The sequence below is a fragment of the Xyrauchen texanus genome, chromosome 5 (genome assembly GCF_025860055.1).
Source record: "Xyrauchen texanus isolate HMW12.3.18 chromosome 5, RBS_HiC_50CHRs, whole genome shotgun sequence".
Classification (NCBI taxonomy): Eukaryota; Metazoa; Chordata; class Actinopteri; order Cypriniformes; family Catostomidae; genus Xyrauchen; species Xyrauchen texanus.
This window is the reverse complement of record NC_068280.1, coordinates 28,956,911-28,981,925: the sequence shown is the minus strand read 5'-3', so window position 1 is coordinate 28,981,925 and position 25,015 is coordinate 28,956,911. Positions and strand designations below refer to the sequence as shown.

At 37.4% G+C, this 25,015-nt stretch overlaps 1 protein-coding gene across 4 annotated transcripts in view; it reads right to left on the bottom strand.

Annotated features, from left to right (window-relative positions):
- LOC127643578 (F-box/WD repeat-containing protein 7) overlaps positions 1-25,015 on the bottom strand; it is a 330,093-nt gene that overhangs the window by 30,503 nt on the left and 274,575 nt on the right. For 3 of the 4 annotated variants that reach the window (XM_052126362.1, XM_052126361.1, XM_052126363.1), the window contains 3 exons: positions 4,758-4,825; positions 3,452-3,590; positions 1,244-1,378 (listed from right to left, as the gene is read on the bottom strand). In XM_052126362.1, the coding sequence (XP_051982322.1) occupies positions 1,244-1,378; positions 3,452-3,590; positions 4,758-4,825 (342 nt within the window). Of the gene's footprint in view, positions 1-1,243; positions 1,379-3,451; positions 3,591-4,757; positions 4,826-10,811; positions 11,046-25,015 lie in introns of those variants that run through there. The other variant, XM_052126364.1, reaches the window with a different exon arrangement.

The window sequence follows — 25,015 nt, the reverse complement described above, 5'->3', positions numbered from 1 at the left end:
GAACCGGAGCTTCTTGTTTCAGCCTTTGTTTGTATTTGGGTATGTGGAAGATGGCAACATGGTCTGATTTCCCAAACGGTGGTAGAGGCTGTGCTTTGCAGCCTGTTTGGAGTCCTGTTGCCTCTAGTAGGGAAGGTAATGTGTTGGTGAAAGTTTAACGCTACACGTTTTAGGTTGGTGCTGTTAAAGTCCCCCATCACAATAAGCACAGTATCATGGTGATGAGTCTGATGCACAAAGAGAGCCTTGTGTAGTTCACATAAGGCAGTGTCCGTGTCCACCTGAGGTGGTATTTAAAAGGCACTTACTATGATCGAGGTGAATTCTCAAGGAAGGTAGAAAGGGTGAAATTTGATGGTCAGAAGCTCCAGGTTGGGTGTGCAGGAAAGTCTGATGAGAACAATCCTCGTGCTGTCGCACCAACTGTTGTTAACCATCAGATATACACCACCTCCCCTTGATTTCCCTGACTCCATTGTTCTGTCCACGCAAAAAATGAAAAGAACCTGGCCGGCTGGATGTTGTGGTCCGGAATCGCTGGGTTCAGCTACATCTCAGTGAAGCAGAGGAGGTTGCAGTCTCTAAAGTCCCTTTGGAACTTAACCCTGGCCCTGAGGTCGTCCAGCTTGTTCTCCAGAGACTGAACATTGGCTAGCAGAATACAAGGCAGAGGAGCACAGTGGGCGTGAGTACTCAGTTGGTTCTTGACCCCGGCTCATTGCCCTCAGGGCTGCCGTTTCGGGACACGTCCTTTGTTCTTCTTTAGAATCTCACTTGGCCAGCATGGGTCTGATGTTAAAAATGACTATAGGTAAGGTGTAGACCAATAGAGATAAGAGTATGTCTGTCGTAATTGATAGTAACCATGGTGAGAAGAAAGATTAAAATAACTTATAGTGCAAGAGAAAAAAGCAAACTGTGGTCGGAGTAGTAGTGACGGCAGCCGACCTCACCGGCAATATTTTAACACACATTTGAAACATTTTAACAGTGTCGAGAACTAAGTGCCTATGAGCAAAAATGGCAGCCAAGCAACTGCCACTGAGATAAACTGGAATGCTTACAGTTGTCTTTCTCAAAGTAATATAGAGCCATTGTTTCGGCAGAACCAAGATGAAGGGTTTCGCTTAAGTATTTAATTAACTTCAGCCATTTAGAGAAAAAGAAGGTATTATAGATGTTTCTGAACACTGACACTAAAATGAGTGTCGGTACTGGATTTGTGTTTTTGGGTTTTGTTTACCTCTCTAGGCAGCAGAGAGATGAAGTCTCTCTGAAATTGCGGTTCGATAACCTGCATCATGTGTTTCACCTGCGTGGGCTCACAGCTGTCAATCAACTCATCCAGCGCTAGCAGTTTCTCTGGGCCGCTCCAGCTCTGTAGCACATACACAAACAGACACATCAAAAAAAGTGACCAAGAACATATAAAGCAGGCATACACCCATAAGCACTGGTTTATTACATACTGTCAGAGATTGCTTAAAAATCAAACCATTAATTTACATTTGGATACAAGGACTAGCAATGCTGTGTTCACTGGCTTTACAGCATTAAGATCCTTGAAATGCCAACTTTTGGCACAAATGTAGCCAGGAGGCATCTTGCGATTCAACTGAACAGCCTGACTTCATGTCTTGGGGGTGTTGGACACTTCCCAGGGTACACAGTCTCCAAATTAAAATATGACTAATGAATGCTGTGAAACTAGGCTGCCTTCAAAGGGTCCTCACAATCGAGACGCTTCGACGGTGTTTGATGACGTGGCAGCCGAGATAGCCAGCCTCACTAGGCTGCAGCCTTCCGATTGAGAAGCACCTTATGTGCTTCTATGCAAGTATGTTTCAGTTTTTAAGCATGACACAGGGTTTCCAAACTTTGACAGATTAATTTCCATTTCTAAGATTACTTGTTCAAGATTTTTCGATAAGTGTGTCATTTACCCAGCCTTAAAACAAATAGAAGGTGACTATACTTGCTAGTGTACAAATGTCTCTAAATAGGACCCTCAATAGACAGGCTAATGACATCCCAGATTTTACAAAGTTCCATGACTTTTCAGGACTGGAAATCAAAATATTAGAATCCCCTGATATTTCCGAAGTTGGAATTCAATCTGAACATGTAGTGAAATTTGCCACTTATACAAAAATGTATGGAATGTAAATGGGTCACAATTCTAACTGTTTCAAGGCTTCAAATCCATACACACTAAAGAAATCGAGATATAATCCCCACAGGTGCAAAAATTAGACAAATTTAATGTAAATCACACAAGCGATACTGAACCAGCTGCTGACTCACAGAAACACAAAGTGCAATTTGCACCTTCACACATATCCTTACAATACCCCAAGACTCAAGTCTAGTGACTCTCATCTTTGACATCATGACATGTACATTGACGCTGTACTTGGATTAAGGGATTTTTCGAGTAGACAGAAATCTAGCATGACACAGAATACGAATTAGGAAAAAGCAAGAAAATAACTTGGGCCAAACATTTAGTATTAGAAGAATACTTCATCCATTCAGTCAACACAAGTATCTGCTATTTCATGCCAGAGCAGGTTCGTTAAAGCCTGAGGACTGAACATGCCTGTAATTATCTGCAAGGCAGAGCAAACACTGACTGAGGTGGAGCATTCACTTTCTGCAAAGCCTTGAATTGTTGTTCTAGGGACATGGAGGAGAGAAAGTTCTAAACTGATATAAATGCATGGCCTCAACAGCTGTATGTCCTTAAATATCTAGTTTAAAATCAGTCAGAGCTTAGTATTGAGAAGCATATGCCTTATAGCCAGGCCAAAGCAAATGCTATCCATTTTCATTAGGAACAGCTGCAGAAGAAATGCAATACTCATTATAAAACGTAAAACAATGTTCAAATTTTGGACTCTATTTTGCTGAAAAATAGCTGACATAAACACATATGTGACAGCACATCAACTGAATTATTTTTCAATGTCTCTAGTTGCTTGCATGTTGACTGGCAACTGCAAACAGCCTAAAGTTGTAAAAAACGACATTACTTGATGGAAAAATTGTTTATTATGATTATTATTATTAATTTAAATATTGAACATTGGTGTCTTTTATCATAATGCTGTTTCTGCAGTCTACTAGAGGCTGGGCATTTCAGTGATTTTACCAGTTAATTGGGCAAGCCACATTGCATTGTAGCATTACTCATGGTAAAATCACTGTAAAGAACAGCCTTGCGTGTCTTATTACTTTAGTACGTTTTCAGAAGAAAGGTACACCCAAAGTTACATTTTGAGAACAGCATAATGCATCAGTGCTCTGCAGCTCTTTTAAGAAAACGTCCACCAATTTTACCATGATTTTGTTTTGATTGCAGTATCATATATATTAACAGTGAAGGCTGGCCTGGTTAAATCCTATCTTAAGTCTTGCATTAAGATGAATCAGAATATTTGATTGAACTCACCTGAAAGGTGCGGAGCCACTCCTGCAGGCCCGTTGGAGGCTGGATGGACGTGATACGCCGCCTCTGTTGACCCTGCCCATTGGCCGCTCGCAAGTCCCCAAATGTGGTGGGGGTGGCTGGGTATGGCAGTCTGGTGGGACTGTTTAGGATTCGTAAAGGTGATGGAGAGAAAGACAGAAACCATTTAAAGGGAGAAAGAATAAGATAGATTAAGAAAAAAAAAAAAAAAATGATAAGTATGGACTGAACCAGTGCCAAATGATAACAAAGTCCACTCAAGCTGTGGTTCTGATCCAAACTCTGCCAACATATGTGTTTACCTCAGTCTCAGTGCTTAATTAGTCTAATGGTGCAAATGTGACTTAATTCTGTGTTGTATTAACCATCTGAATGTTAATTGTAATACACCGTTATTGAGTCATTCTAAAACCATTGGAATTGATGAAATGTACATTTAAGTCACCATTGAAATTGACAAACTGTAAAGAAACAAAGTGGGTGGAAGTTCACAACTCATTGTTCACCTCAAAAATACATTTGTGTCATCATTTACTCATTCTCATTTTGTTACAAACCGTACGAGTTTCTTGCATGGAACACAACAGGAGTTATCTTGCAGAAGGTCCAAGGTGACGAATCTATTCAAATATATTCTTTGGTGTTACACGGAAGAAAAAAAAAGTAATATGAGTTTAGAAAAACACAAGGGTGAGTATACGATGACAGAATTTGTATTTTTTGGGAGAACTACCTCTTTAACCACAACTACTTGACTTGTGGTGAGACTAGGGTTGCAACGGTATGAGTTTTTGATGGTACGTTAATGGTTTTAGAAAATATCATGCAAGTATGTGTAAAAAAAGCTTGGTTGAGAAGCCAAGATGCTTAAATTACCTTAAGCACACTGCTGTTTGGTTGGACGTGCACTATGGTAGCATGAACCAAGAGAACAATTGCAATGGGGATCCTGCGTCTTACATTAATGTGCGAGCACAGTTGACAGAGACTGACTACTAAACTGCGGTTTGCTGCCTTATCGAAGTAACATCTTAGGATGTGGATTCAATACGATTAAAGGAATTTTTTAAATTGCAGTTGGTCAGTGCTTCATTGGTGTTATCAAATGGAATTGTAAAAATAATCTTAAAAATAGTCTTCAGCAGGCAAACAGGTAGTTCTGCCCCAAACCTGCACTTTTCTCTTTTGTAAACGATTAACTCTATATTTTTTGTTTTTCTGAAAATGAATCCAACCTGCAAAATAGCTAAAACATTAAAGTTTTGATGAGTGATGGCAGGACATTTACCTTGGACAGGGCTTCTTTCCTGAAGGGAAAGATCGAACCTCAGGGCCATGGTCCAACTTTCTCTTCATCTGCAACAACAAGAGGGAGGGGTAATGTTAAGTCTGGGCAAGTAGAGTGCAAAACACGCTAACAGACATCAACATGTAAAATTACAAATTCACATCACCACTTCCGGCCAATAACGACAGAGTCAACAACCTGCCAAGCAGCAATTTCACAGTAATGAGAGTGTGGGTGTCTAAGAGCATTTCTAGAACATTCCTCAACCTGCTCGAAACCACATGAGCATGCCACCAATGCATAGTGACACCACTGCTTAGAGTTATTGATCAACCTGTGTTCATGTTAAGAGTTACTAAATTTGTTTTTGTGTTGGGTATTGTGCTAGTTCTCTCGCCAAGGGATGGATGTAGGCCAGTGGAAGATGCATCATAGTGATAGATGGTAAAGACAAAATCTGACAGCTGATGGATTTTCAAAGAGGTGCGTGCCTCATGTGAGCTGGCAAGGGGGGAACTGGGCACACACATCTGTTTTGGCATGCGAGGCACTATGGTTTCACGGATCACAAAACAACAGTCTAAATTTATATGGGCAGATATAAAAAAATAAATAAAAAAAAAAAATAAAAGAACAACCCTATCCTTTACTGTCTCATTCTATGTCACCCACACCCCAAACAGGCTGAAGCCCTGGTTTTACCACATAGTTTGTGCCTGGCTACAGAGCATCTACTCTGGAAAAACAAGGGTTCAGTGTTTAACACAATGAGGTCTTAAACCACATTTGAATAAAACTATTTTAGGAGTGTACAGTGCTTCCAGCGAATTTATGCAGTCGATGAACTCAGTAATTTAAGTCTTTAAGGATGTTTGCAGAATCTTTGTGAATATACAGGTGCATCTCAAAATTAGAATATGGTGGAAAAGTAATTTTTTTTTCCATAATTTAATTCAAAATTGGAACTTTCATATATTCTAGATTTATTACACTAAGTGAAAAATGTCAAGCCTTTTTTGTTGTAATCTTGATGATTGTGATTTACAGCTCATGGAAATCAAAAATACAGTATCACAAAATATTAGAAAAAATTGTACAATACAGAAATGTCGACCTTCTGAAAAGTATGCACTCAATACTTGGTCGGGGCTCCTTTTGCACAAATTACTGCAAACAAATATTGCTCAGTGGTCCAAATTCCTCTTTTCAGATGAAAGTAAATTTTGCATTTCATTTGGAAATCAAGGTCCTAGAGTCTGGAAGAAGAGTGGAGAGGCACAGAATCTAATTTGCTTGAAGTCCAGTGTGAAGTTTCCACAATCAGTGATGATTTGGGGTGCCATGTCATCTGCTGGTGTTCGTCCACTGTTTTCTCAAGTCGAGAGTCAATGCAGCCATCTATCAGGAGATTTTAGAGCACTTCATGCTTCCATCTGCTGACAAGCTTTATGGAGATGCCGATTTCCTTTTCCAACAGGACTTGTCACCTGCCCACAGAGCCAAAACTACTAGTAACTGGTTTGCTGACCATGGTTTTACTGTGCTTGATTGCCCAGCCAACTTGCCTGACCTGAACCCCATAGGTATTGTCAAGAGGAAAATGAGATACACCAGACCCAACAATACAGATGAGCTGAAAGCCACTATCAAAGCAACCTGGGCTTCCATAACACCTCAGCAGTGCCACAGGCTGGGCCACCGCATTGGAGTAATTCGTGCAAAAGGAGCTCCGACCAAGTTTTTAGTGCATAAATTAACATACTTTTCAGAAGGTCAACATTTCTGTATAATAAATTCTTTATTCTAATACTTTGAGATACTGGATTTTTGATTTCCATGAGCTGTAAGCCGTAATCATCAAGATTAAAACAAAAAAGGCTCAAAATATTTCACTTTGTGCAATGAATCTAGAACACAGGTGGGCAACTATTTTGGTAAAGAGGTCACATCGGGCTTTAAGTAGTGCATGGGGGGGCCACATTGTATTCCTTTTGAGATACAATGTTCTGCATTGATTTGGTTTTTGTAACTTTTATGTCCAGAAATAGTTGTGTACTCAATTTTCTGAAGTGTATCCATGACTAATGGGACTATTCTGCAATTGCCTAAATTATTGTATTGCTCTACAAAAAGGTAGATACTTTTCTATCAGGCATTAAAAAACTGAATAAAGGCTGAGCTTATAAATTTATTTTACCATCTCTACTTCCCTGTTCCTTTATTATTCAATTTAACAATCTCTACATCAGGGGTCTGTTTTAATCAGAATTCAATTCTGTTTAAAATATATAGAACTTTTAATGTTTGGGCAAAGTGGGTTTACTTATTTTTTTATAAAACCGTTTACATGCTAAAAGGGTCATGATGTGGGTCTCCTCGATTGTTTGACTTTCAGCACACAACAGAATAACACAGGCTGCATGACTACGATAATTACTGCAAGAGTTAGATTAACATACAGGTGCGAAGGGATATTTCTAAATTTCACAAATAAAAAATACATATACATATTCGACTCTGGCTTGCTTTGGCTCACATGTCAATGATGCCAAGATCAACTTTTATAATTAATTTAATCACTGAGAAGGTTTACCTGCAAAGTAGCAACAATCATCACAAGCAGCCTCAAGAATGGACACAGAGTAGCCGTATAACACTTTTCCTTGAGCAGAATATTGAACTACAGATCGCTAAATTTGTTCAAAGGGGAAAGCAAGATAGAAAAAGCGCACTCGCGTGCATGGTTGCCAGATTGCACAAAATAAGTATAACATTAGGCAGAATATTTCCAATTTGCGCAAGTATAAACCTCAAACTGGGGGTGTTACATCTCTTATCTGGCAGCCCTGAGCATGTTAAATGCTTGTGGAGACGCGTTAGGTCCCAATGCAAGTTAATTGAAATATCCAATGAAAAATAAAAACGTTTTTACGAAAAATGAGCCGCGGGCTACATTAAACCATGTGGAGGGCCTGATCCGGCCCACTGGCCGTATGTTGCCCATGTCTGATATAGAACATATGAAACTGCCAAACTTTTCCACAATATAATTGTTTTTTTTTTAGATGCACCTGTACATAAGCGTATATGGTGGCCATAGTAAACAATGGGTCAGAAACAACTACATTTAAACAACAATACATTTTTGGAGGATAATTCAGAATTTTTGTCCAAAAATATTTAAAAGAAACAAAACAATCTGGTGGCAATTAAACCAAAGTTGGATGAGCCAGTTGTCTGATGCATTTGAGCAAACTTTATTTGGGTATTAATACTCAGAGCCAAAGGGGTGTTTGATGATAAAGCTCTGTCTTGGTTTTTGTTGGGATCCTTAGCAGCGAGATGCACCATAAATAAGGGCCGGAAAAAAAGCACTGCTGAAATGTCCATAAAACGCATTGTAGCCTGAGATGCAAATGGTAGTATTAAAGATTGGTGTTCTCACTAATGATCAACTGATATGGTTTTTTAGACAGATAGGTCTATCTATATATATTATATCACAATTTGAAATGCTAGTAAATTAAATGTACATAAAATTGCAAAAAATACATAAATGAACTTAGTAAAAATTTAAAGTAAATGTTTTGTGCATTTTAGGAGTTTGTGCCATTTCTTAATAAAATCTTAAAAAACGAGATGTGTGATATATGTATATGGTATATGATATAATTTATTTGCTAATTGCCTTTTTATGATTAGACAAATGTTTCAAGGAACTGTTGAAAAGATAAAGGGAGAAAGACACATGCCAGCACTTTAAACATCATGAGCCCGAGCGTATCTGCTGAGCTGCGGTACTGTTTAATGAGACTGTTGCACACCGTTCTATTATTGTGGTAACACGATGCCATGTAACAACAAAACAAATTGTGATTTGTCATTTGCATGTCTCTGAAGGCTTCTTTCCATGCAAGCAGTCATCACAGCAGTGTCATAGCTTCCTAAACTTATCGGCCAAACAGGAAAATTGATTGGCCATTGCCAATAATTTTAAAATACCAAATATAGTCCCGTTTATCGGCCACTGCTACATATGTGTGTGTGTGTGTGTGTATGAAGACATGATGGTAAGATCTGGTAGTAAAAAGTTAAGACTTGATTTTGATGTCTGCATGACAGTGGGTATGCCTGTAACTGATTCAGTGATTAAGAGCTTTTGTTTTAGAGTATAGGCATTTGAGAGCTTGCCCTATAACTTGGGGTTAGGACTCTCATGTTACTCCATGAGAATGGGTAAAATAAAACATGCAGGGAATAAAGCATTTGCTAATTGGTATTACTACCTAAACCTGTCTAGCCTCATTGGTCTTAAACTAAAGAGTCCTTGCACAGACTAAACACAAAAGACAAAAAAAAAAAGGGAGAACAAGTATTAATTTAACTTTAAAATGTATAAAAGTGAGTGGATTATACTCTCACTTTTCTCTCCAGTTCACAGTGAGAGACTGATTTTAGATGAGTCACTGCAAAATCATTCTCCATGTCTGACACCACAGAGCAAAAATGGCTTGGTCTGTGGTTAACAGGAACGCTTGTATTCAGAGAAACCAGTCCAGTCTTGGCACATGACCTGTTTCAGTGAATAAATCTTGCTTGTGATTTATGAGTGATTAAATTCACCAGCTGTATTTGTCATAACACTGCCATTTAGCTTTGGTGAAATACTGTATTTTAGAAATATGTGCACTGTATGTCAAAAAATAAATCCCTAACAATAACATTATGTCCTTACACATATTTACGAGGTCAGATTATAATATAAAAAATTAAGGACACTTAATTAGAAGACTATCAATCAGGTAAAAGGCTATAAGTTATTTTTAAATTATACTTTACATTTAATAACAGAACAATTAACAAGATCACTGGGGGAATCTGTCAACGTCACTGCAGCTTACAGGATGTAGTTTTGATCAGGGGACACTCTGAAAACTGCTGTGCATCTTATGGGATCTCCATGTTAAACACTCATACTGATACAGATATTTAATTTGGGTGATCTTATTTCAAAAATCATCAAATTGTGTGATTTGTGACAGATGTGTCTCAGTTTCTCCTCTCAAAAGCAATGACACAGTGACCCAATCACTGTAGGGTGGTCTGATGCTGCCAGCCAGTAGAGGATACAGACCCTTCAACAGGCAGCACAGAAGCCAGCCAATACTTTACCACACCGAAACGTCTCTGTAACAAAAATCGTTCATGTTCCTCTGTACACACACATTAAACAACAGACACAGAGGACATTTTTGACTGTAGATTCAACCTTGCCATGGGAAAAATAACAGTAAGGCAGTCAAGTGCCTTTTCTGCTCTTTACTAGACAGCAAAGCGCAAACAGGTTTCCTCCGAATGGCTATACATTTGCTCTGAATCTTATTCATTTGATATATATATATATATATATATATATATATATATATATATATATATATATATATATATATATGTGTGTGTGTTTGTGTGTGTGTGTGTGTGTGTAATGAAATTGCAGTGACAGTGACAAGTAAGAGGGAAGGACATTTAGGGAGATGTTAGTTTATGATCTCGAGTCTGTTGGGAGTGCAGTAGGCTATCTCTGTTAGAATGGACAGATGGTGGAGAAATACTATGCTCCCCAAAACCACCCCATAATCATGTGGATTGCATCTATCTGAGATTCTAGATGTGAGATTCATTTAGAAAGAGACTCCTAAAGACGGCTGGTGTAAATGAATATCACGGAAGGTGATTCTTCAATATCAGCTGGAGATTTTTCCGCAGTGGCCGTAAGAACGTCCGCACATTTCACCGACGCACCCTAATACGCGAGTGTATCTTTAAGATACAAGCGCGCGACACTACAAACTAGAACGCTTACATTATAATCAAAGAAGCGGTCTACACTCCACGCGCGCATCGAATGTGAATATTACTATTCAGCGTCGTTGATTTACAATGGGAGCGTTCTAGTTTGTCGCGTCGATGGGAGCGTTTGCCCGGTTAGAAAGCGGAAGACCGTACCGTTACAAAAGCCGCAATGCATCCAACACGTATAAGGCATTTGCTTACTTTATAGAAGATCATCTTTAAAGTGCCGTAGAAACCCATGGTGATGTTGATGATGAGGATAATCCGGCTGTGATTTCAATGAGGATCGATGAAGAACAAATCTAAATATACTCCTCGATAAGGGCTCTCTTAATCCCGATTAGATCCGACAGGGACATACTCATCCACGGATGGATGCATATGGAGCTGAAGCCGAATATAAAAATCCAGCGATCCACCCGACTGTCTCATTGAGCGTCCTCTGAGCGAACAGAAGGCGAGAGACGGGAGGGGAGGAGAGATGAAGCGAGAGAGAGAGAGAGAGAGAGAGAGAGAGAGAGAGAGAGAGAGAGACAAAGTGATGTGGTAAAATAAATAATAATAATAATGTATATATTGCTGTTATTTATATATTACTAATAATTATGTTATGTCCAAGTTATTGGACAAAATGTATTTTGCTTTTATTCTATATGATGCTTTGGCAACATTGTTTTTGAAACTTTCATGACAAAGCCCATTTAATAGAATAGAGAGAGAGAGAGAGAGAGAGAGAGAGAGAGAGAGAGAGAGAGAGAGAGAGAGAGAGAGAGAGAGAGAGAGAGAGAGAGAGAGAGAGAGAGAGAGAGAGAGCCGACCCTCCTCCTCCTGACAAACTGGCCTTTTGGATTACTCATTTAATAATAGTGATATTATTTAAAGGTTAAACATAATTTACTATTAATTATTCAACAATAATATTTTTAGTTATTCTTAACAATAATATTAAAATATATTTAATATTTTTTCCTTGTATTACTGTATATTACAGTATATGGTGATCTTAAAAGATTTTATTTTGGAAAAGAAATTGGGAGATATTTGAAAAACTTGGTATGAACCAGAGAACAGGATGTTGTTAACATGCAGAGGTTAATTATTTTATTTATACTGTACATGTCATTTATATATAGTATTTCTTTGAAAATATATTTTAAAGTAGGCTATTCTATTTTTATTACATTATATTACATGAATGATCAAAAAAATTATCTGAAAATAGAAAATCGTTTCTGCCATTATCTAAAAATACAAGACATTTTTTGGAAATGTTTGAAAAATATTTTAAAAAATATATATACAATGATAAATTAATATAATAGACATTATTTTTATTCTAATTTTGAAAAATGTCATATAACACAAAAGGTCAGGATATCCTCTTTACGATACAGCAGGGATATGCATGCTCTCAAATATCTTAAACATAATTATACCGACCACAGTTGAGAAATGAATTGCTGGCTCTCAAAAGGATACACTGGCTATAAGAAGGGATAACTTTACAGATTTTCTGTTGATGAAGAAGTGAATGGTGCAGTCTAGCAAACAGGGCAATTATTGTGCATGCCGCCATACAAAAGTAGAGGAGCCAGAGATTATATTCAACCGAAAGTGGGTGGTGCATGCCTTCGACTTGAAACCCACCATCACCCACTGAAGACAACTGCCTGCCCCTCCTCATGTTATTTCCAACAGACTGAGCAGGTGGTATTTGGCACTCGGGGTGGTTTTGTGTAGACTGCATAATTAACAAAAAAAAAATTAAATCAACCAATTAAAAAATAAAATAAAAGCAGAGTTGTAACCAAAATATGAAAAATAGACAACTATATTAAATCGTTTTTTAAACGAAACTACAAAGAGATGTGTAGTGCGTGTTAGTGTGAATTTGTGTCATCCCATCAAACTAATTTAAAATCCATAATACATAAATATTTAAACAAAGCCAAAACTAGAACGAAGACATGAAAAAATTAACACAAAACAAAAACTTTTGTCAAAAGAAAGCAGTTAAAACTAGTAAAGAACATTATTTGCTTGCTTAGTGACAAAACACTTATGACAAGTCAGATAACTGGCATACCATGAGGTATAATGCCATTTATGCATGAATACAAATTTCTTTCTTATTTTATACTATTCAGACAAAAGGAGGTCATGAAAGGAAGTGACTGCATGTCGTCTCTGTTGCCTTGTTCCTGTGAATCACTGAACATGCCTAGACATGTCTCACAGACACCTCAGTGATACTGAACCACCCTGCCTGGACCTATTTGAAGGTACAGAAGGCTACCATGAAAAATGCAACATTGTGTTCATCAGCTCTCTAATTATACTCGCATGACACAGACTTTAGTTTCCATTCCAGTTTAATATAATCTCAGCTATTTCATGTGTATAATTCAGAATGAATAAAGTCACTTTCCTGATGCACCATAATTATAAATGTCAAGAGTTTTCAAAAACAAATTAAATGACTATAAAACTAATATCTAACAGCTCATTTTTAATATACGATGCCAATTCAGTAAAAGTCTACCAATCTAAAATTAATTAGACAACACACAGGTCGGTTGGATCACCAGCAAACCGAGAGTTCAGAGTCATTGAAGCTTAACAGCACACAAACACCTCACACAATAGGGTTTTTTGCCTGGGCTCTTGTTCACAGTTAACAGACCATGTGATCCATCCTCCATTAGCATTAGGGTAAAGAGCAGTAGTGTTGAACCAATCGGAAATTATTTGATGAAATCAGATTCATCAAATCTCATGGGACAGTGGTTTGGGTTAAATTGTTGGTAAAGCCTAATCAAGGCAAATTAATTGTGGGAATGTCTCAAGTGTTAGCAAATGTGATCCCTCCCATTTGCTTGGCATTCATTATAAGGCATCTACTTGTGAAACAATCAGCATTGAATCACGTTCTGTTTAAGGCAAAGGGCTAGAAACTTCAAATAACACCTGAGTTTAGGCTGTAAGAAACCACATTGACCACATTTTCATGCACTTCAGGCAACAGTTTATTTTAGTTTTTTTTGCAGAAAGCGGCATTCTGAAACATCAGACGAGGAAGCCGCTTTCCTTACACCGCTAAAGCGAGAAATCTGTTTAACACATCTGGGATTCTCCCGGAGAACACAGCTTGTGTGGCCATTTAGAAGCATAAGTGGCATTCTTACAGGTTTTTGAGGAATGCACATAAACTGACAGGATAACAAAAGTCATAGGATGGAGCCCATAAACATCATTCATAAGTAATTCAACATTTCTGGGAGTACAGTGTGAAAAACACACTATAAAATATACCCATTTACACACAACAACGTAAAATATTTTTTCTCACATTTACGTTTGTGCGCTCATACATTAGAGGAATCCCAGAGTTTTCCATAAGAGGGAAAGGCCACTATTGCAGTGCAATTCTGCTGTAGGTCACAACTGAAAGTTAAAGGAAACAAACACAGAAACAACTCTGTCTTGTTCAAATATCTGGGGAAAAGCAACAGAGAATAAAACCGTGAAGTCTTCCTTAGATGCCATGTTTGTTATTTACACAAGCATCTAAGGACATTACGATGCGGTGGAGAAAGCTGCTTACTGACCGAGCTGTGTGTATACAGGAGTAAAGAATACACAATTTCTCGCAATAAGCCATCCATGTAAATGTGATCATTGTGAGTTTTAGCAACCATTTTCTAAATCTACACCCATTTTAAGTCTAGCACTGTTGAATCAACTTGATTATGAAAGTGTAGGTGTACAGAATTCTAACAACTACTATTGTGTTTAATATGTGTGCATTGGGAGTAGAAGAAATATGCTTGCTCTATCTTCCAAAAGAAGGTAAGCACTGCGAACCACACCTGGTCTAGACTTAATGCAGAAATCTACATGGTTGGCACATGTTGCTTTCCTGTTCTTTTTAGCCTTAAAAAAAAAAAAAAGAGCTAATCATTTCAGGTGCAAGTACACTGTAGTCTGAGGGGAGAGAACCACACTAAGTTACAGCGACCCAGCATTAAAGATGCAATTGCACCTGTCAAAAGTTTCCAGGCAATTTGTTGATAAATTGCTACCAAAAACTCTTCATCTTACACCGGTTCCAGATAATCTATGTCCTGAAACCAATAAAACTGAATAGTGAGCGAGCAGCTAATAGGATCCTTTATGGCAATAAACTTGGTCTCCAAATATGGCTGGAATTGAATAGCAGGGAATAATATTGAGACAAACTTAGGAGTATTTCTTTGAAGTCGAGACTTGCCACTATAACACTTACAGTATGTCTGGCTTTTACATTGCCATATCCAGCACAAATGCTTTTGTTTTCTTTTTGTTCTTTTAATTAAAACTAAATAAAACAAATGTGCACAGGTGTGGTGATAAGGGCATCATCACAGACCTCCTTTTTGGGTTTCTGCCATTAAACATCACCATGGCAACCCCTAAACAAACTGGAGTGTGTGTGTATGTATGTGGGGTCATGGGACTGGGAGTTTCTTTGTATAAAGCTCTTTCTCTCGCCTCCGCAGACAAATTTCCTCCTAAACTTTACACAGCAGACAGGAATGTGTGGCATGTGAGAAGGTCCTGCCTGTGTCTTCTGAAGAGCCTCCGCCCCCCCTGCTTTCACAGTGGATAATTAACTAACTGCATGGTGGGAAATTCCACTGTCATGCAACCATAAAAACAGGTACTTTCTTGGGAACACTTGGCTTGTACAACCCATTTCGTTATCTCTGATTTCATAAATGGGTTTTAGAATTACATAGATATGGTGCAGCAAACAACGCCTGTCAGACACATGATAGATGACCTACAATTATGAATTTGTTTTGCTGTTGTTAGCAGCAGTGTACAAGAAATGTATGTTAATTCCTTAAAAGACACAAATCAAACATGCACAATGCCAACAAAATTCAGCGTATCAAGGGGACAACTTATGAACATTTGAGAATGATAAGAATATTCTGAACATTAGAGAAGAGTTAGGGGTTGAATCGTTAAAAAAAAAAACAGTTCACAGTTCCTAGATAGAAATATTCACAGTGCTAGGCTGAACTTGCTAGAATAACATTTTAAAGTGTCAGCCAAGTATTTCTAATCACTTATGCATTGTGTATCTGCCAAATTTCAAAAGAAAATGGAGGACAGCAGTGTCCTCCCCATGAATGGGCAACTGATGCAAAGCAAACAAGCGCACATTTAAATCAGCCAGATGACATTGGGGTTAATGAATTTGCCTGCGGACCGCCACGTCCCACGAAGCAATGATACCATCTGCTCCTGACCCAACCATTTAGCCTCCAACTTGACAATAAGCCCCTGATACATTACGTTTGATTGGGTCATGACGACTGATGTTCAGGCAGGATCACACATGGCTGGGTGAATGATGAGATGGAATGGTACACAGAGATGGTTAAAGGGTCACTTGTCCAATTTGGAAGCTGGATAAACAATAACAATGCTGGTTAAATTAAACCAGACGTTTGCAAAGCACAGAATGGCAGAAGGAAATTATTACAGTGATATTAGGAAAAATCAAATTACCCGAGATGGAGATGCAAGCACAAAAGCAATGTAACAGCCAATATTGAATTAAATTTGCCAAATAAGATATGCAAATAAAAATTTCTTAAAAGACTTTCAATTTATTGTGAAATCATTTAAATCAGAGTAAATAGGAATTTAATTTAGACTCTTAACGCTTCAATTCCGTGCCAAGAGTTAGAGAATGTCATGATTTGATGCACAGATTTTTCTCATTTGGCCACGTGCCATGTGGAATAAAATGTACACCCTACATTGGCAAAACAAATTAAATTACTGGGGTGATGCATGAAAATTATTTTACATTTGCTCCATTTAACTGTACATAGAATTGTACATAAATTCATAAGTCATAAATTCTCTTTGCAAACATCGACTCATTTGTTGTTTATCATCCACTAAAATCAAAATAAGGATTTTTGTTTGCCAACCAGTGAGAAGGGAAGAGCACTTTTTATTACAAGTCTAGAGCATTATATGCTAGGCTCCAAACAGTTGTTCAATGTCTCCTCTCAACAGCAAGACAGTAAAGAAGACCTTTCCTCTTTAGTTTGCAACTTTAAAAATGTTTGAGGAGAGGTAATAGGCAACCTAATTTAAAATGGCAGGAGAGAGGATATGGGCTGAAATATGTGCCACCAGAAACTGAATTTGAACCATTTATATTTGAATTTGAATGGCTAAACTTGAATAATTGCATTGAAAAACTGAATTTGAATCACATAATTTGAAATTGTATTGTTTAATTAAAATTGAATTTATTCAAAAACTGAATCTGAATTGTATCATTTGAAATTGAATTTATTCGTTTGGAACTGAAGTCCAATAAAATTTGATCCTCACTGAAAATTAAACTCTCTATATACAGGTGAAACTCGAAAAATTTGAATATCGTGCAAAAGTTCATTAATTTCAGTAATTCAACTTAAAAGGTGAAACTAATATATTATATAGACTCATTACAAGCAAAGTAAGATATTTCAAGCCTTTATTTGATATAATTTTGATGATTATGGCTTACAGCTTATGAAAACCCCAAATTCAGAATCTCAGAAAATTAGAATATTGTGAAAAGGTTCAGTATTGTAGGCTCAAAGTGTCACACTCTAATCAGCTAAACACCTGCAAAGGGTTCCTGAGCCTTTAAATGGTCTCTCAGTCTGGTTCAGTTGAATTCACAATCATGGGGAAGACTGCTGACATGACAGTTGTGCAGAAAACCATCATTGACACCCTCCACAAGGAGGGAAAGCCTCAAAAGGTAATTGCAAATGAAGTTGGATGTTCTCAAAGTGCTGTATCAAAGCACATTAATAGAAAGTTAAGTGGAAGGGAAAAGTGTGGAAGAAAAAGGTGCACAAGCAGCAGGGATGACCGTAGCCTGGAGAGGATTGTCAGGAAAAGGCCATTCAAATGTGTGGGGAGCTTCACAAGGAGTGGACTGAGGCTGGAGTTACTGCATCAAGAGCCACCACACACAGACGGGTCCTGGACATGGGCTTCAAATGTCAAACGTCTTACCTGGGCTAAAGAAAAAAAGAACTGGTCTGTTGCTCAGTGGTCCAAAGTCCTCTTTTCTGATGAGAGCAAATTTTGCATCTCATTTGGAAACCAAGGTCCCAGAGTCTGGAGGAAGAATGGAGAGGCACATAATCCAAGATGCTTGAAGTCCAGTGTGAAGTTTCCACAGTCTGTGTTGGTCTGGGGATTGTCATCGGCTGGTGTTGGTCCACTGTGCTTTATTAAGTCCAGAGTCAACGCAGCCGTCTACCGGGACATTTTAGAGCACTTCATGCTTCCTTCAGCAGACAAGCTTTATGGAGATGCTGACTTCATTTTCCAGCAGGACTTGGCACCTGCCCACACTGCCAAAAGTACCAAAACCTGGTTCAATGACCATGGTATTACTGTGCTTGACTGGCCAGCAAACTCGCCTGACCTGAACCCCATAGAGAATCTATGGGGCATTGCCAAGAGAAAGATGAGAGACATGAGACCAAACAATGCAGAAGAGCTGAAGGCTGCTATTGAAGCATCTTGGTCTTCCATAACACCTCAGCAGTGCCACAGGCTGATAGCATCCATGCCACACCGCATTGAGGCAGTAATTAATGCAAAAGGGGCCCAAACCAAGTACTGAGTACATATGCATGATTATACTTTTCAGAGGGCCGACATTTCTGTATTTAAAATCCTTTTTTTTTATTGATTTCATGTAATATTCTAATTTTCTGAGATTCTGAATTTGGGGTTTTCATAAGCTGTAAGCCATAATCATCAAAATTATATCAAATAAAGGCTTGAAATATCTTACTTTGCTGGTAATGTGTCTATATAATATATTAGTTTCACCTTTTAAGTTGAATTACTGAAATTAATGAACTTTTGCACGATATTCTAATTTTTCGAGTTTCACCTGTATCTTCACATTCACTTCTCACAATTCAGGTTCAGTTCTGAAATTCAATTTCAAGTTACTGAGACAGACATCCGGGTAGTTGGAGGATGAAGGAAGAGCAATCGAGCGCAGATCGATAGATAGCGTTCATTGGCGCACAGGACTCCTCTTGGGCCAATCAGCACCAATGTTTTGGAGCACAGTACGTTACCAGCCATGAAACTATGGAATTACGATTGTGTCAATAATAATGAATGTAACTTTATAAAACTGAACGTAACTTTTTCAGAAACTATCAAAAATATTCCATTACAAAAGAAGAAAAACACAATTAAAATGAAAAAAAAAAAAATGAACTCAGTCGCACGAATTTAACAGGCTCTTCAAATATGCTTCATCTTTTGTTAATGTTTTTCAAAGATTCGTTTTCGCAAATCGTGGATTCTGAATACACTGCCACAGATTTCGCTTACACTTCGCAGTTTTTCGTTTGCTGTTTTGAGACAAACCTCTCGTGGGGGTGGGCTTAACAGTGATCTACTCAGATTGGATAGTGAGCTTTTGATGGACAGGTGCTCTCTGACCCGGATGTACAGACGTCACTCAGTGGCGCGCATATTTGAAAGCTCTCGCGGTGATTTGTAGTTATGCAATACGTCGTGCTTTGTTGTATTACTTACTAACAATATGTAAATAATATTTGACCTATAATTATATAATTTAATATTATATGAGACCTTCGATCGTCTTATAATCGTCTTCGATCAGTCTGTAAAGATGAGCTCTCAGGAGAGACACGGAGCGGCATCATCTTCCTCCTCCTCTTGTTTTTTATTTATTTTTTTTATTTATTTTTTTAATGCAAAGAACAGGAACATACAAAAGAGAAAGCATACGTACATCACATAATATCAACCAAAACAATAAAGAAGACAAAAATAAATAGAAAAAAAATAATAATAATAATAAAAAAAAGGATAATAATAATAATGTATATAACAATAAAAGAAGAGGTAGGGCCATTACATCACACAAAAATGTTCACATGAAGAGATCAAATGCAGTGCAGATTCTAACAGTCCTTATGGCTTTCTTATTAGTAGATACTGAAATCAAATTTAGATAATTTTCTATTTCTTCTAAGAAGACAGAGAAGATAGGTTTACAGTTTAAAAATTTGCATTTGTGAATATAGAATTTGCTTAGGAAAATAATTAAATTAATAACAAAACAGACATTTTCGTTTGTGGGGTCTGAATCAAAATACCCAAATATAATGTTTCTCATATGTATTGAGAAGCCTGGCAAAATCTTACACTTGATAAAAACATCAATAACATTCCAGAGCTTCTGAGTGTAATGACACGACCAAAATAAATGAACCACTGTTTCATCAGAATTCACACAAAAAGAGCACGTTAGCTCAATGTCAGATTTAAATATTTGTATAAATTTCTTAACAGGATAGAACCTGTGTATCAACTTAAAGGAAATTTCTTTCACTTTATTTGTGAGAATGAATTTCTGCTGTAAAGACCAGATTTTTTTCCAATTAAGGTTACCAAACAAATTATTCCAAAAGGAAATAACAGGTGGAACAGAAATCAAATCCTAAAGAAATAAAGATCTTATAGTTTTTAGCTTTCGACTCTGAAAAACAGATTTGACCAACAGAAGTATCACAAGGTTTAGGATAGGATGCAGTAGATACTGGGGTGAAGTAATTACGGTTTTTAAAAAGCATACATAAACCAGAGGGAATAGCACCCATTACTGTAGCAAATTCTTTTGGGGTTACTGGTATTTGGTATTCAGAAAGAAATTCTGAATATCTGAATAAAAGACCTTGCTTATTAAACAAATGCTCCACTCCTCCTCCTCTTGTCCTTCAAGGCAGCTTGAAGTAAGTTTGTGTTACTGAAGTAACCAATAACATCGATAAAAGGTTTATTCATGTAACGTTACAGTGTGCAACAGTTCTGGCTTTATTTTGCAAATAAAGTAACTTCAGTAACACGAACTTAATTCAAGCTGCCTTGAAGGACAAGAGGAGGAGGATGATGATGCCGCTCCGTGTCTCTCTCTCCTGAGAGCTCATCTTTACAGACTGATCGAAGACGATTATTAGACGATCGAAGGTCTCATATAATATTAAATTATATAATTATAGGTCAAATATTATTTACATATTGTTAGTAAGTAATACAAAGCACGACGTATTGCATAACTACAAATCACCGTGAGAGCTTTCCAATATGCGCGCCACTGAGTGACGTCTATACATCCGGGTCAGAGAGCACATGTCCATCAAAAGCTCACTATCCAATCAGAGTAGATCACTGTTAAGCCCACCCCCACGAGAGGTTTGTCTCAAAACAGCAAACGAAAAACTGCAAAGCGTAAGCGAAATCTGTGGCAATGTATTCAGAATCCACGATTTGCGAAAACGAATCTTTGAAAAACATTAACAAAAAATGAAGCATATTTGAAGAGCCTGTTAAATTCGATGCGACTGAGTTCATTTTTTTTTTCATTTTAATTGTGTTTTTCTTCTTTTGTAATGGAATATTTTTGATAGTTTCTGAAAAAGTTACGTTCAGTTTTATAAAGTTACATTCATTATTATTGACACAATCGTAATTCCATAGTTTCATTGCGGGTAACGTACTGTGCTCCAAAACATTGGTGCTGATTGGCCCAAGAGGAGTCCTGTGCGCCAATGAACGCTATCTATCGATCTACGCTCGATTGCTCTTCCTTCATCCTCCAACTACCTGGATGTCTGTCTCAGTAACTTGAAATTGAATTTGAGAACTGAATCTGAATTGTGAGAAGTGAATGTGAAGATATATAGAGAGTTTAATTTTCAGTGAGGATCAAATTTTATTGGACTTCAGTTCCAAACGAATAAATTCAATTTCAAATGATACAATTCAGATTCAGTTTTTGAATAAATTCAATTTTAATTAAATACAATTTCAAATTATGTGATTCAAATTCAGTTTTTCAATGCAATTATTCAAGTTTAGCCATTCAAATTCAAATATAAATGGTTCAAATTCAGTTTCTGGTGGCACATATTTCAGCGCATAAGAGCACTATACTCAATTCTACAGGTGTTGTTTGCCTATATGGAGACTTTAATTTTACCCAGGCTACAGTGTTAATGTTGGGTAATTACTGGGGAAAGTGGCTGCTGCTTTATTTTTTCAGCTGCTGGTAGAGTTCAGAAGCTCTCTGTGCTTCCAGTTACTCATAACATGGTAATGATTTTGACTTGCCTCAGAACGGTTTATCCGCATTCTTTAGGATTCTGAAGGTAGTGTAAAGCATTACCTTAGTCTGTGCCAAAAATTTTGATTCTACAACACCTCAAGTTAAAATAAATAAAAAAAATAAACAGGTTTTGACCTTAAAGAAGTTCAGTGAACAGATATAAACTAACCCTTCTCCAGATAGCTTGAAGTGATCAATGACAGGGGGCACCAGTCATTCCTGCACAACATGAAAGCACAAACTGTTAAAAGCTTAACTTTTTACCCTTCTGTTGTTGCAGTGAAAGAGGATTCTTCAAAGATGTTGTGATCTTTAGCATAGCAGTTTCCCATAGAAAGTATTTTCCTTGATTGTGTATCAGATCATGATTTACAGGCCATTCAAGATGTTATATGCAAGGTAAAATATGTAAAAACAGGCATCCATTTGCCATGCAAAGAGCCAACTTTACTCACCGTCATGATATCCCAGATGTGTAGGACTTTCTTTCTTAAGCAAAACACAAACAAATATTTTTAGAAGAATATGTCAGCTCTGTAGGTCCATACAATGCAAATGGATGGTGATCAGCAATTTAAAGCACCAAAAAGCATGGACAATCGTAGTAGAGGTAATCTATAGGACTCCGGTGGTTAAATTAATATCTTCTAAAGCAAACCATCACTTTGGGTGAGAAACAGATCAATATCCTTTTCACTATAATTGTTTACTTCTGGTTGTTCTCCGATGTGTGTTCACGAGGGGACTCCATTCACGCTCTCACTCCACTGAGTCCTATGGATTACTTTTATTATGACTGTCTGTGCTTTTTGGAGCTTTAAAAGTGCTGATCACCATCTACTTGCATTTTATGGACTCACAGATCTAAAACTCTTTGATTGTGTTCTGCTGAAGAAAGAAACTCATACACATCTGGGATGACATGAGGGTGAGTAAATGATGAGAGAAATATAATTTTTGGGTGAACTATACTTTTAAATTGGAAAAAAGGCAAACATCACGATAATTAGGACATTTTACTAATTGATCTATAGTGAAATTAAGCCAAGGTTGTATAAAGATGAATGTGCATTACAGAAAATAACAAAATAAACAGTTTCTGATGTTCTATCTGAAGACTGTTGCCTAGGGTCTGCTAAGAGCGTGTGCATATGGATTAGTAAACAGATGCAATTTGTGCAATTTGAGGTTTATCATACTCTAGATCAGTGGTTCTCAAACAGGGTGCATCAGCAAACTTCCAACAGGGCCTCAAAAGGACTTATTTTAAATTTAAATTGAAAATTATTTTAAATAAATATTCTAACTCTATAATAAAATCTAAAAGTGCTTAAAAAAAAACCCAAGGTGAACAAAATTGCATATTTCTTATTCAAATTCAACAACTGTTTTTATTGAAGAACATGAAGTTCTTGAAATGTTTGGAATTTTTTTTTATTAGCGCTAAATTAGAGGGTCTGTGGTCTTTGAATATTGTCTTGGCCAATGGGGGCCTTGGAGTCAAAAAGGCTGAGAATCACTGTTCTAGTTTAAGGGCTGCATGTTTTCATAGTATGTACTGAACTGATGAATAACTTATTTCTCGACCACTGAAGTATGTTCTGTAGGTATGCAGGTGTGTAGTATAAATAAATACCTTCCCAGACAAACAGAACTACATCCTCCATCTTAGCACTTTACTTTGAAATATGACAGCAACAACTGTGAAAACAAAATGTACTTGTGTGTTGTAAAACAAGTACAATTTTAACCACAAGGAACTTGGTATGTATAGCACTTACACTTTAAAACAGCCACCTGGCTCACAGTTTTCTGCAATTTTTTTTACTTTAAAATGTTTTGGTTCCTCAGCTCCCGTGGCATTATGGAATGGTAAAGTTTCCATTGGATGCACACCAGAATCTCATCAGATACAGTATTTCATCAGGGTATTGTTTGCCTACTGTATAATGAATAGAGTAATTGGACATCCTACTATCTGCACCAACTTTTTGCACACTGTATAGCAGTTAAGTATGCATCTTCAGACACAGGAAAGATCTTTCCATCTCCTACTGATGGAATTACTGATGGCTCCTCCATTGATGAGCACATATATAGAGTAGACCACATATAACATCTCAGACTATCCTGTTTATTAAAAGAACATCTCATTAAAAGCTGACCTTATGTGGACTGTTTGTTTAGTGGCTATAACGTTTGGGAAGTGGCTGTTTTCAGAGTTTAGAATCAGTGTGCACAAGAGTTCTAACACACACTGCCTCGCCCACACAATCTCTCTCTTTCTCACACATATATGTGTGCAAATGAGAAAGTAGTTGACTATGGAAGGTCACTTATCACTATGAAGAGTATATTATATACTCTGCACCCATCTACCGAGGTACTTCAACTTGGAATTAACATTCCTTAACATTCCAACTTGGAATTTGAACATCATATTTGCGGGCAAATTGGCGTAATTTTCTTTAGACATTTTCGTTGAAGCAAAGAATTGTGGGTTGTCAGTGCCCATGAATGATATATATATATAGGCGCTAAATAAGTGCAGCAGGATACTCCTCATACATCCGGTCGCAGAAGGTCGCATTCGAAGTGTCCTACTCTCTTTTCTGAAACGAGAGAGTCTCAATGCGGCTGACAAATGCGACCTCTGGAGGACGCAGCCTTCCAAACGAGACACAGCCACTGTGAACATAGAAATGGTAAATAGCCAATGTCAGGTGGATGTCCTTACCACTTTCTCTCTACCCAGATTGGCGCTTGACCACGCCCTCACCTCCACAGCCTATAAAAACATTGCATATAAGTGCTTATATCCTTTTGCTGGATAGAAAGCACAAATTAAACATTTTCATACCTATAAAACTAATCTGTCATACAAATGAAAGGGGGTCTATAATTTATTAGCCTATATACTATATTTTTACTTACTGTACATACATCTCTGCATTTTCAATGGGGAGATGATTATGGACATGGTTTTTAAGGTTTCAGGTTTCCTACCTGAGGTGACACTTTTTTTTTTAATACAAAATTTACCAATTGGGCAACCATCAACATTAATGGTGCCTAGGGGGTCTTTTAAATAACCAAAATATTCCCAAATGTCTGACTTCACCCACTTGGTGGGGGGAAATAAAGGTTCAGGCTTTGACATTTTAGTGTGCTG